Source organism: Oncorhynchus tshawytscha, linkage group LG01 (assembly GCF_018296145.1).
Source record: "Oncorhynchus tshawytscha isolate Ot180627B linkage group LG01, Otsh_v2.0, whole genome shotgun sequence".
NCBI lineage: Eukaryota > Metazoa > Chordata > Actinopteri > Salmoniformes > Salmonidae > Oncorhynchus > Oncorhynchus tshawytscha.
The window spans coordinates 37904899-37918169 of record NC_056429.1 but is presented as its reverse complement, the minus strand read 5'-3'; the positions used below and the strand labels follow the sequence as shown (position 1 = coordinate 37918169).

Genomic DNA, 13271 nt, shown 5'->3' with positions numbered 1-13271 from the left:
CCCCTTTTCTACTCTGTAGCGCCTGTCTCTCTCGTTTTATCCAATTTGGACCCTCTTGGTCCCTTTCGCCTTCTCTCATTCCCTCGATCGCCCACCTTTCTCTTGTTTCTCCATCTCCACCACTCTTTCAACATCCCTTCCTCTCCTTTGAACCCTGATCCACCCCCCCCTTTCCGTTTCCCTCTCCTCTACCTCCCTCACTCTTTGCCCCTGTCTTCTACCCCTCCCTCCATCCCTGTAATGGTAAATGTGCTGACTCGTCCTGGTTTGGAACGCAGTGGAGAGAGAGCTCTTCTAATAGACCTGAGACGTCCCAGCATTTCTTAAATCAAGTGGAAAATGATTAACTTGGTGTGGAATGAAGATGTTCTGTCCGCTTTCACTTTTTTTTTATCTTCCGTTTCTTGGCTCTCGCTCTCTTTCCTTCTTTTCAGTGTTTTATGAAAATGAGAAGGTATTTGACTGCTGGCAGTTGAGTCTTAGTAGATTTGGCATTTGGCTCAGTTTTCCCTCTCCTTACGCTGGTGTAATGGATGCGTGTCGGTGGCAGGGAAGTCAGGCGCAGGAGAACCAACTTGGTATAAACGGAGTCGTTTAATAAATGCTGACAAAAAACTCCAAAAAACCAAAATGTACAAAATAACAAAAGTGGGTACAAAAAACCTGTCGCATACAATCAAACAATCTCCGACAAGGACATGAGGGGAAACAGAGGGTTAAATACACAACAGGTAATTGATGGGATTGGAACCGGGTGTGAAGGAAGACAAGACAAAACCAATGGATCAGTGATGGCTAGAAGGCCGGTGACGTCGACCGCCGAACACCGCCCGGACAAGGAGAGGGACCGACTTCGGCGGAAGTCGTGACAGTTGGAGAAGGACTGTAAATACGGTTGGATGTCTTTGTATGGTCCATTCCCTGGTCTAGAAACGACCACTCTAACCCCTGGGCACATCTTGGTTGGATTGGTTAAAAACAATGTAAAGCGTCTTCAATCTGCACCTCTGCTCTCAGACTCTTGAATTATAACAGACTGATACCATAAGAGACAGACAGGCTTTGCTAAATTTGGCGAATAAATCAAAGTTTATTTGTCACGTGCGCCGAATACAACAGGTGTAAACCTTACAGTGAAATGCTTACTTACAGGCTCTAACCAATGGTGCCAAAAAAAAAAGTGTGTTTGTAGGTAAGTAAAGAAATAAAACAACAGTAGAAAGACATTTGAAAAAAGAGTAGCAAGGCCATATACAGACACCTGTTAGTCAGGCTTATTGAGGTAGTATGTACATGTAGGTATGGTTAAAGTGACTGTGCATATATGACGAACAGAGAGTAGCAGAAGCGCAAAAAGAGGGATTGGCGGGTGGTGGGACACAATGCAGATAGCCCGGTTAGCCAATGTGCGGGGGCACTGGTTTGTCGGGCCAATTGAGGTAGTATGTACATGAATGTATAGTTAAAGTGACTATACATATAAGATAAACAGAGAGTAGCAGCAGCGTAAAAGAGGGGTGGGGGGGGTGAGTCTTATGGCTTGGGGGTAAAAACTGTTGGGAAGACTTTTTGTCCTAGACTTGGCACTCCGGTACCGCTTGCCATGCGGTAGTAGAGAGAACAGTCTATGATGTGGACACCAAGGAATTTGAAGCTCTTAACCTGCTCCACTACAGCCCCGTCGATGAGAATGGGGACGTGCTCGGTGCTCCTTTTCCTGTAGTCCGGACGATGTTTACGTTAGGGCATGAAAACATATAGCATTACGGTGTGACTTTGTGAGTGTTTTGGTTTGCCGCCTCAGAAAAGCGAGATAAGTCTAAGACCTACACTAATCTGACCCCTAGGGTGCAGGAACATGGGTGTGAGAATGGCAGGGGGTCTGAGTTTGGGAGTTAGTGGTACTGGCTATAGTGAGGGGTTGGAGGTATAGCGGAGAGAGAGGGGCCTCTTCGGGGAGAGGAGAGGGGGACCCAGACTGGTTCATGGCTGAGGGGACCATGGGGTGAACTAGAGTCCAAACTGTTCCTGGAAACTCAATCTGCAGACCCCCACCCCTAAGACACACGCACACCCCTTACCCCCACCCTCACTCTATTTCTGGACCAACCTGCTCCAGGCTGCCCCCCACACACCAGATGCACACAAACACGGCTCGCACCCCATAGTGAGTATAATTAGCTTTTCTGACAGGTGGGAGGGATCGAATCTCCCTCAGAATGAAGTTACCAATTTACGCCCATATTACACTGTCACACACACTCTCACTGTCACATACACTCTCACTGTCACATACACTCTCACCAGACCTTCATCTGTATACTCACTCAGGCACACGCAGTGCTCTTAAGATGACCACGTTCAAAACATTAGGAACATGACATAGACTGACCAGGTGAATCCAGGTGAAAGCTTATTGATGTCACCTGTTAAATCCACTTCAATCAGTGTAGATGAAGGGGAGGAGACGGTCAGAGAAGGATTTTTAAGCCTTGAGACAATTGAAACATTGATTGTACATCTGTGCAATTCAGAGGGTCAATGGGCAAGACAAAAGATTTAAGTGCCTTTGAACGGGTATGATGGTAGGTACCAGGCACACCGGTTTGAGTGTGTCAAGAACTGCAACGCTGCTGGGTTTCAAGAATGGTCCACCATCCAAAAGACATCCAGCCAACTTCACACAACTGTGGGAAGTATTGGAGTCAACATGGGCCAGCATCCCCGTGGAACGCTTTTAACACCTTGTAGAGTCCATGCCCCAAGGAATTGAGGTTTTTCTGAGGGCAAAGGGGGGTTTAACTCAATATTAGGAAGTAAACAACGTGTGTTTTTACATTCCGTGTAGTAACTAACAGAGCAGTCTCAAACTGTCTTCTCGGGTTATGTTAACCCCCTGTGTGTTTCATATAATAAGTGGTATTGGTCTGTCCTCTCCTCCAGTGTAAGAAGAAGCACACCCTGGTGTGTCCAGACTTCTCCAGTAGTGGCTCCTGTCCTCGAGGGGCCCAGTGTAAGCTCCAGCACCGTCAGAGGGCCAAACGCACCGCTCCTAACCCCAACCCCACCACAGGTCCCTCCGCTGCCCTGGCCAAGAAGGCCCGCACCAAGAGGTCAAGAACAGGCCCTTTGTCAGAATAATTAAATGACAAAGTGAAATGAATTAGATACAATTTATATTTAAAAAATGTAATAAAACAGAGCAAATAGATTTACATTACAAATTGAAAACAGACATTTTGGAAAATGCATAGGCAACAACCATAAAACACTGTAAAAACAGGACATTAATTTATATTGCCAGATGTGCACAGATTATATTACATTTCGATGTCAACAATGTTTTCTAATCTCCTCCTTTTCCACTTCCCCCTCTCCTCTCTTCAGGCCTAGCCTGTCAGTGGTCCTACCTGATAACCAGGCGGCAGAGGATTCTGCTCAGGCAGATCCAGGGACACCCTCGTCTTCTTCCTCGGGTCCTCACAAGACCAAGCTCCCGTCATTCATCTCCCTCTCTAGCTCCCCCGAAGACACAGACGCCCCGGACACGCCCCCTGCCGACGGGGCAGTGGTCACAGGTGAGAGGTCATACAGTGACCAGGAAAGTTAGTCTAGTTCTGAGTTGTATCTTACAGAGGTCAGGAAACTGCCTCTATGGTCGCCATGTTGACTCCTATGACCTGGAGGGGTGGGCTCATCAAACAGTGCATTGGAAAATTGTGGTAATCATTGTGAGCACTGTGATCCTTCCAACCGCCCCATGTTTTTAAAACATAGCTCAGATGTCCCACTGTTAATCCAGGAAAGATGGTGAATGGATTTAAAAATATAAAAAAATCAAGATCCATTCAAATTATTTGTCACATGCTTCATAAACAACAGGTGTAGACTAACAGTGAAATGTTTACTTGGATGATAAGCAGTAGCAGCATTGTGTGTGATGAGTCCAAATATTTAGTGCAAAATAGTCAATGCAGATAGTCCGGTTAACTGTTTAGTAGTCTTATGGCTCGGGGGGTAGAGCTGTTTAGGGTCCTGTTGGTTTCAGACTTGGTGTATCGGTACCACTTGCCATGCAGTAGCAGAGAAATGAAAATGTTTAGTGACTTCCTCTGATACCACATGGTATAGAGGTCCTGGATGGCAGGGTGCTAAGTCCCAGTGTTGTACTAGGCCATACGCATTACCCTCTGTAGCACCTTGCGGTCGGATGCCAAGTAGTTGCCATACCAAGCAGTGATTCAGCCAGTCAAGATGCTCTCGATGGTGCTGCCGTATAACTTTGAGGATCTGAAGGCCCATGCCAAATCTTTTTAGCCTCCTGAGCGGTAAGAGGCGTCGTCGTGCCTTCTTCACGACTTTTGGTGTGTGTGGAGCATGTTAATTCCTTAGTAATGTGGACACTTGAAGCGCTCAACCCGCTCCACCACAGCCCCATCAATGTGCATGGGGGCGGCCCTCCATTTCCTGTAGTTCGGGATCAGTTGCTTTGTCTTGCTAACGTTGAGGGAAAGGTTGTTGTCCTGGCACCACACCATCTTCGTCGGTGATCAGGCCTACCACCGTTGTGTCGTCAGCAAACTTAATAATGATGTTGGAGTTGTGCGCAAACAGGGAGTACAGGAGGGGACTAAGCATGGACCCCTGAGGGCACCATTGCCATGGGGTAAATATTAGTGGATGAGGAAATAAGGTTTGGGAACGCCCTGATATTGGGGTACTTAAGTACTTTTAGGAGGTTGATACTGGTTGCAATAGAAGGTAATATTTGAGTATGATAATACTTAGCTGGAAGTGTAATAGTGCTTAGTGGGAGAGAGGTAATAATATTTAGGTTTGGGGCAAGAGGGAGGCACAGCTGGGCTCTCTGTTGACAGACTGACAGATAGAGGATTAGAAGAGGGCCTCCCTCCCCCGTCACCCTCCCTCATTCCCCCTGTCGGCCTCCCCCCGTCGCCTACTCTCTCTTCTATGTCCACCTGCCTCTGCCCCTCCCTGACATAGAGGAACCCTCAATCACACACCAACACACACATTTACTCTCAATGTCCAGTCGTGAAGAAACAGACAGACACCACAAATTAACTTACCACTTCAATTCTCTTTCTATTGCCCTCCTTCTCATATGATCTTTCAGTAACGGTACATTTGAACAATGTCGACATTTTGCTTGAAAGAAATAAACAAAATCTGTTTCTACCTAATACTAAATAGTACCTTGCGGTACCAGTACATGATTCAATAACTCCAAAAGAAAGTGTTAATACACTACTATGTTATTACCATATTACCATTACATTTCTAAGTAAATACCAGGAAGACGGCGACTGTAAATTACACCAGAACCTTTCTCTCACTATCTCTCCATCTGTCATCCCTCTCTCCCTCACTCTGTCATCATCCCTCTCGCCATGTCTGTTTCGGTTCATATTTAGTCTCTCTTCTCCAGGAAACAACTGTAACCTTTCACCTTTAGCTGCCCCTGTGTCATCTGGACATCCTGCATGCCACTCCTTTACTGCTAGCTACCATGACACGCATATATATACCTCACACACATGGAATCCCTCTTTTCCTTCATCTCAATGTATCTTTCTCCCTTTACATGGACTATGGAACTCAGTTTCTCTCCATCTATCTGCCCCCCTCTCTCTCTCTCCCCTGTGTCCCCCTCTTTCTTCTCTTCTCTCTATTCTCCTCCTTAACCCTCCCTTCATCCCAGCTTTAGTATGTCTTTAAATCCTGCAGAGGGTCTTGCCTGCATCATTGGTTATTCCTGTCTGGGTTAGCTGCTGTAGCACATGCTGACTGGGGTGTATACGTGTGAGTGTGTAGAGCCAGGGATTATATGGAACCAGGGCTCCCTTCCGGGAACACAGCAGTCAGAGCTCAGTCTATAGCCGCTGTGGTGCCCAGTGGCAGTCTCCCATGGGCATGGAAGGCTATTTTAATGTATGGGTACAGTGTTAGCAGGGTACAGAGCAGCTACCAGTCACAGCAAAAACTCAGTATATACAGACAAAGAGGAACAATGAGGCAGACCATATACAGTGCATTCGGAAAGTATTCAGACCCCTTGACTTTTTCAAAATTTTGTTACATTTTAGAGTAAGGCTGTAACGTATTAAATTATTTTTTTCCCTCATCAATCTACACACAATGCCCCATAATGACTAAGCGGGAACAGTTTTTTAGAAATGTTTGCAAATGGTTTACAAATGAAAAACGTAAATACCTTATTTACATAAGTATTCAGAGCCTTTGCTATGTGACTCGAAATTGAGCTCAGGTGCATCCTGTTTCCATTGATCATCCTTGAGATGTTTCCACAACTTGATTGGAGTCGTTAGGATCGAGGGAAAGATGAACGGAGCAAAGTACAGAGAGATCCTTGATGAAAACCTGCTACAGAGCACTCAGGACCTCCGACTGGGTAAGGTTCACCTTCCAACAGGACAACAACCCGAAGCACACAGCCAAGACAACGCAGGAGTGGCTTCGGGACAAGTCTCTGAATGTCCTTGAGTGGCCCAACCAGAGCCCGGACTTGAATCCGATAGAACATCTCTGGAGAGACCTGAAAAGAGCTGTGCAGCGACGCTCCCCATCCAACCTGACAGAACTTGAGAGGATCTGCAGAGAAGAATGGGAGAAACCCCACAACTACAGGTGTACCAAGTAGGGCTGACCCCAATTAGTCGACTGGTCTATTGTTCGGTGGTTAGGTTGTTGGTCTACCGAGATTGTTTGAGTAACAAATATATACAGTACCAGTCAAAAGTTTGGACTAATCCTTCATCCAAAAATGTTGTCTTAGGCTGCATGACGGTGTGACGCAATTGCGGCGGCACGCAGATGCCAAATCGAGCTCCGTACCGCATCGCCATGCGCCTCCCACATTTCTTTAACAATGCGGAAGGCTCTCTACTCACCTTGACAACAGCTCCGCGAAGCGCAAGAAGTATGCTGAGGCCATATCAACGTAAATGCTGCCTGGCCAACGCAGACGACAGATTGACCATGCGCTCAGATGCATTTCTCTCTCCAGATTGCGCTTTCATTTGGATCAACTACATGACAATGATTTTGACATATGAAGATGTTGTTATAAATTAAATTAATCTGTTTCACCAAAATGTGCATATGAAAACCATAACTGTCGCCCTCTTGAGGCATTTGTCTTATTTCATCAAACCGTAAACTTTAAGCATCAGACAGGCTCAATGCATATAGTTGATTTTATTCAAACATAGGGTGTATCTACATATGGAAAAATACACGTTTAAAAATGTTGACCAATAGATTGGTCGAAAGGTCAGACGACTTTCGGTCGACCAATATTTATTTTTTGTCCTACTGCCAAGAAGACTCGAGGTTGTAATCGCTGCCTAAGGTGCTTCAACAAAGTACTGAGAAAAGAGCCTGATATTCCAGTTGTTACTGTTTTTGCTTTGTCATTATGGGGTATTTTGTGTAGATTGATGGGGGGGGGGGACTATTTAATCAATTTTAGAATAAGGCTGTAACCAGTGGTGTAAAACTACATTAAAGTACTACTTAAGTCATTTTTGGGGGGTATCTGTACTTTACTATTTATATTTTTGCATTTTACTGGGTGACTTTTACTTGAGTTTTCTATTAAGGTATCTTTACTTTTACTCAAGTATGACAATTGAGTACTGTTTCCACCACTGGCTATAACGTAACAAAATGTGGAAAAAGTGATGGGGTCTGAACACTTTCCGAATGCACTGTACACACACACACACACTTAGGCACACAAACCTCCTGAGACACAGCAAGTGGTCAGTTATACACACACACACACACACATACACACACAGACCACCTTCAACTCTGTGTCCAGTGCAGTTAAGTGTTACTAATGAGCGCTGGTTTATCCCTCAACACACACACAACCTCACACACACACACTCTCCACACCCCTGTGGCTTGTTAAGGGTGGAAAGAATCCAAACAAGTTCCTCTCCACTGGGGCTGTTGCAGTGACCATATTACTGCCACACCAGCAGTCATGACCATAGTAAAATTCCATGTGACCATTGAGTCACGGGAATCTCCTTTCATGCACTCTGGACATGCATTGGTAGTATCCGATTCGCTTACGGCCATCAGGTCCTAATGGACTGGTACTCAGGGCTCTATTGTCCCTCTAACCACTCTGACATCAATGGAAAAGTCACATCAAACACTTATCATCAAAACAGTATCATGCTTTTAAAACTCACCTCACTGTGATGATCAATTTGAAGAAAGAAGTTCCAAAGCAGTTTGAAACTGAGTGTAAAACATGGTTGTTGTGGATGTTTCAACACAGTGAAACGGACAGCGCTTTCTAAAGGTGATGATTAATTCGAAACACCCATGTGCATTTTAGAGCTGATACATAGGCTTATGAGCCCAAGTCTGGGAGAGAAAAAACAAGTAATTCAAATGGATTTTGCTGTTATACATTATATAGCCTACCCCATATTACACATTGCAGAAAAACATAAAGCAAAACTGATTTAAGATGTCTTTGGTACATAATTGGTTTAGCCTATACTCCAAAATTAAACAAATTTGGGTAATTTGCTTTTGAGTGTGGACTGTATTAGTATGTATACTGGATGGGACTGGTTACCTTATGCTACGGTCCAAAAGTTCTATCCACGAGTCTGAGAGAGAACGTACTGTATAGCCAGCCCGAGGCGATGCTGCCGGTTCATTGATTGTGCAGGGCAGCTTACAGTGAATTTGTATTTGATTTTGAATAGCCTAGTAATAGGGATTTTTTTTTTTTTTAATTCATAACGCGAAAACATGTTACTATCGATGTTCCCAAACAGATATCACTTCATTTCCCAAGTTAAGCACTGAGTAGATGCAGGAATAGGGTTGAAGAGCCCATGGCATACAGAGTGTGGGCGGGATATCACCTGTCGTGCAGCGAGAGCATGCTCCTCAAACAGTGGTTGATGTGTGGAGTGAAATAAGTGTTTCTTCTATTGATTTCCCAGCTGCTCATATTAAGCACAACTCCGCTATCAAACTGAAGTTGTGTATCCGGCATCATTGATCAACGAACTAGCGGGAAAGAGTGAGGCCTCCATTTGCTGTTTGACTGCGTACACATTAATTACATTTTTTGCCCATGCCCCTGTTCCTGCCCATTTGGTAATGGGCCACTGAATCAAAACTAATTTCACATATTTGTAAAGACGAGATTAAATTGAGAATAGTCTGATGGGTAAAAATATGATCCCTTGATGGGAGAACGGCTGTGCAGCCTGAGGCGAGGAACAAAGCGCAAGCTTTTTTTGACTTTCTCAAATCATCAATTAGCCTATAAGTGATCATGCAGATCATGCAGATCATCACATCATGCAGCCCATACCGTGCATTCGGACCTCTTGACTTTTTCCACATGTTGTTACGTTATTCTAAAGTTGATTATATATTTTTTTCCCCTCATCAATCTACACACAATAACCCAAAATGACAAAGCTAAAACAGGTTTAAATTTATTTTTATTTTTTATTATCTAATATATGAAAAAGGTGGAAGGTGAACCTCTGCCCCAGTCTGAGGTCCTGAGCGCTCTAGAGCAGGTTTGAATCAAGAATTTCCGTAATTTGCTCTGTTCAACTTTCCCTCGATCCTAACTAGTCTCCCAGTCCCTGCCGCTGAAAAACATCCCAACAGCATGATGCTGCCACAACCATGCTTCACCGTAGGGATGGTGCCGAGTTTCCAACACACATGACGCTTGGCATTCAGGCCAAAGCGTTAAATATTGGTTTCATCAGACCAGAGAATCTTGTTTCTCATGGTCTGAGAGTCCTTTAGGTGCCTTTTGGCCAACTCCAAGCGGGCTGTCGTGTGCCTTTTACTGAGGAGTGGCTTCCGTCTGGCCACTCTACCATAAAGGTCTGATTGGTAGAGTGCTGCAGAGATGGTTGTCCTTATGGACGGTTATCCCATCTCCAGAGAGGAACTCTGGAGCTCTGTCAGAGTGACCATCGGGTTCTTGGGGACTTCCCTGACCAAGGCCCTTCTCCCCCAATTTCTCAGTTTGGCTGGGCGGCCAGTTCTTGGAAGAGTCTTGGTGGTTCCAAAATTATTCTATTTAAGAATGATGGAGGCCACTGTTCTTGGGGACCGTCAATGCTGAAGAAATGTTTTGGTACCCTTCCACAGATATGTGCCTCGAAGAAATCCTGTCTCGGAGCTCTATGGACAATTCCTTCGACCTTATGGCTTAGTTTTTTCTGTGGGACCTTATATTGACTGGTGTGTACCTTTCCAAATCATGTCCAATCAATTGAATTTACCACATGTGGACATCACTCAAGTTGTAGAAACGTCTCAAGGATGATCAATGGAAACAGGATGCACCTAATCTCATTTTCAAGTCTCGTAGTGTTTTTTATTTTCAATACATTTGCACACAAAAAATCTGAAAACCTGTTTTCACTTTGTCATGATGGGGTATTGTGTGTGGAGGAGAATTTTTAGAATACGCCTGTAACGTAACAAAGTGGAAAGAAGGGTCTGAATACTTTCCGAATGCACTGTATATGTTTTGATTTCTAAGACATTAAGGTTTGTATCATTCACTACTAAAGCTGCCAAATCACTCTAAATCTTGTGTAGAAGACCTGTTTCAAATTATCACTTTCATGCTCAACATAGCCATTTCATATGCGCACTTGCTCCAGATTGGTAAGAATATCCTTTCTATTTTATTCACCTCGCTTCAATGATATTCTTCTTACTATAAAATCATATAATATAAAATAATGGCATGGGACTTATAGGCATATATTGTCAGCTAAATCAACAAGCCAACTGCTTATGGCAGGCGCATATGCACAGATAACATACAGTAGTCCAACTCATATTCTGCTAAACTTTATGTTAATTAACGGCTAATTACCAGCAGTCTTTTGCATGACAATAACCGGCTGACAACATTTCATGACCGCCACAGCCCTGCTCTCCACTTTACATAAATTAACCCAATAGCTATGCATCACTGCCGGAGCGCGCACACGCATGCACACACACCCCTGTTCTCCCATTCATTCAGTTCCCAGTTTGCTCATCAGCGGAGATGCCATCACTCAGGCTTTCAGTAGGACAGAGAGCCCTGCGTTTCACCCATTCACATCCTCAGACACACCGTCACACACACACACAGCCTGTCGTTTTGTGCACCCCTGTGGTTGTAGAGCGATCTCTCTGCTGTCTGACATGTTAGTTTTGTTGGTATCTTTAATCTCAATCTGTTTCTGTTGTGCCTGTCTGTCTGTCTTCCATAGAGAGAATACTGCAGATCAAGCCTCGACTCTAGAACTACAGGAACTAGAATGGATACTGCCTGAACACCAAATGAGCTTTGAAAATACTACAGAGACGCATGTATTGAATGCTTATGGAAGCTCTGATGTTTCTCAGTCCCATATCTGTATCTGCTCTCAACCATACTCAGGGTCTTTAATGTAGCTAAAAGTTTGCTTTATGGACTCATACATTTCATACAGCAATGATGTTTGTAATGCAGATTGAATTAATATTTGTACATGTTTTGGTTTTTTTGTAAATTGGAGCTTGATGAATTTCTAATAAAATGTATGTTATTACTGTACATGCCTTTTGTTGGACTTTGTTTTGCTCTTAGGTCAGGGGTGGTGGGTGCTAGCCTCTATGATTGTCTGCTCTAAGACCCTTGTATTCTGAGAAATGGGCACCCTTCTGATAAAATAACTATTACCCGCCAACCTCTCTCCCTCCTACATTCTCTCATCTTCCATCCCTCTCCAAGATCGGTCTCTTCTCCTAGATCGTGCTCGGTCTCTCTCACGCCATCTCTTTGTGTCATATAATTAGTGTATAGGGAGATGGAGGGTGGCACAGAGAGGATGTTGGGATGTGTAATCCATCCATTACCTGCCTACCGAGCCCAGAGCAGTCCCTGATAATAAAACTATTACTACGCCCCTTTGTGTGTTTGTGTGTGTCTCTAGTGTGTGTGTGTGTGTATATATGTGTACAGCTCCTGATATTTAGACCATTAATACACTATTTAACCGAGGCGTCGTCACAGTGACAAATTACTGTTGCGTCGCCCTGGGGAGCATGTTCACACAGCAGAGCTTCCCACGGCAACACAGCATTAATACACGCTAAGGAGCTCACACACACAATGTAGACCAAGGTTATTGTAGTAGCTAAACTAAAACTGAAACAAATACGAAAACGAATTATGAAATAACTATTTAATAAACTGAAATAAAATCATTTACAAAACTAAAACTATACTGAAACTATTATATTTGACTCCAAAACAAACTAAAATTCAATAAAAACCATCATGAATTATGTTCAGTTAGTTTTCTTCCTAAACTTTGGGTAAAAATCTAATGGAGGTTTCAATGTGGTTTTCAAGCTTTTGGGGGGATTCAAGCTCCTGAATCTGGTGTGCAAATGATGTTAAGAGATGGCAATGTTTCCAATAGGTCTAGCTTGTGCATCACTATCACTAGCTAAACCGGGGAAAAACGGCTAGGTAGCTAACTTGGTTATTCTTACAAGCATAAAAGGCATTTGATTGGTGTAAACCACAATGCATCAGTGGTGTGAACATGGAGAAACACCCGTTTCCTTCCACCATATTGTTTTGCACCAGTCTCAGCGCTATTCCCTTTAAATCCAAGTAATATTGAGATTGGCTTAATAATTGAAACCTAATTGTAACCTATGACCTGACCCATCACCTTATGTATAACTGCCCCACAATGCAAGAAGTGACCCCCCCCCCCCCAAAAAACACTATACAACAATATTTACTATGTATCTTACAGAATGAATGTGCAACAAGCTCTCACTGCAGAATCCGTTTGTCCATAAACGTCAAATTTCAAAGGTCATTCATTCCGAATGATTAAGGTTTGGGATAGGGTTCAAGCAAAACAACTCCAAGGTTAAGTTTAGGCATTAACTCTGAACGGTTAAAGTAACTGCCCAGTGTTTCCAGATTTCTGTTAAATATGCTTACAATATAAATGTTTTTCCTTCCAATTAGTTTTTATTAAGTATGCTAAAAAACTGCTTTTCTGAGTTGGAATGGTGTGGATGTATACCGGTCATAAAAAATATGCACGCAAGTAGACCGCTGATTGGCCAGCTCATCCTCTTCAGGGATATGACATCATGTTCTATGAGGAAATTGCAAGCATTTTTTAAATGGTCTGTTTGAGATAGAAGTT

At 43.7% G+C, this 13271-nt stretch overlaps 1 protein-coding gene across 3 annotated transcripts in view; it reads left to right on the top strand.

Annotated features, from left to right (window-relative positions):
• The window catches only part of zc3h3 (zinc finger CCCH-type containing 3), a 99507-nt gene extending 87857 nt beyond the window's left edge, over positions 1–11650 (top strand). For all 3 annotated transcript variants that reach the window (XM_024420288.1, XM_024420297.1, XM_024420279.1), the window contains exons 10-12: positions 2944–3113; positions 3388–3578; positions 11325–11650. In XM_024420288.1, coding sequence (XP_024276056.1) covers positions 2944–3113; positions 3388–3578; positions 11325–11356 — 393 coding nt within the window. In that variant the 3' untranslated portion in view covers positions 11357–11650. The remainder of the gene's footprint in view (positions 1–2943; positions 3114–3387; positions 3579–11324) is intronic.
• The last annotated feature ends 1621 nt before the right edge of the window (positions 11651–13271 follow it).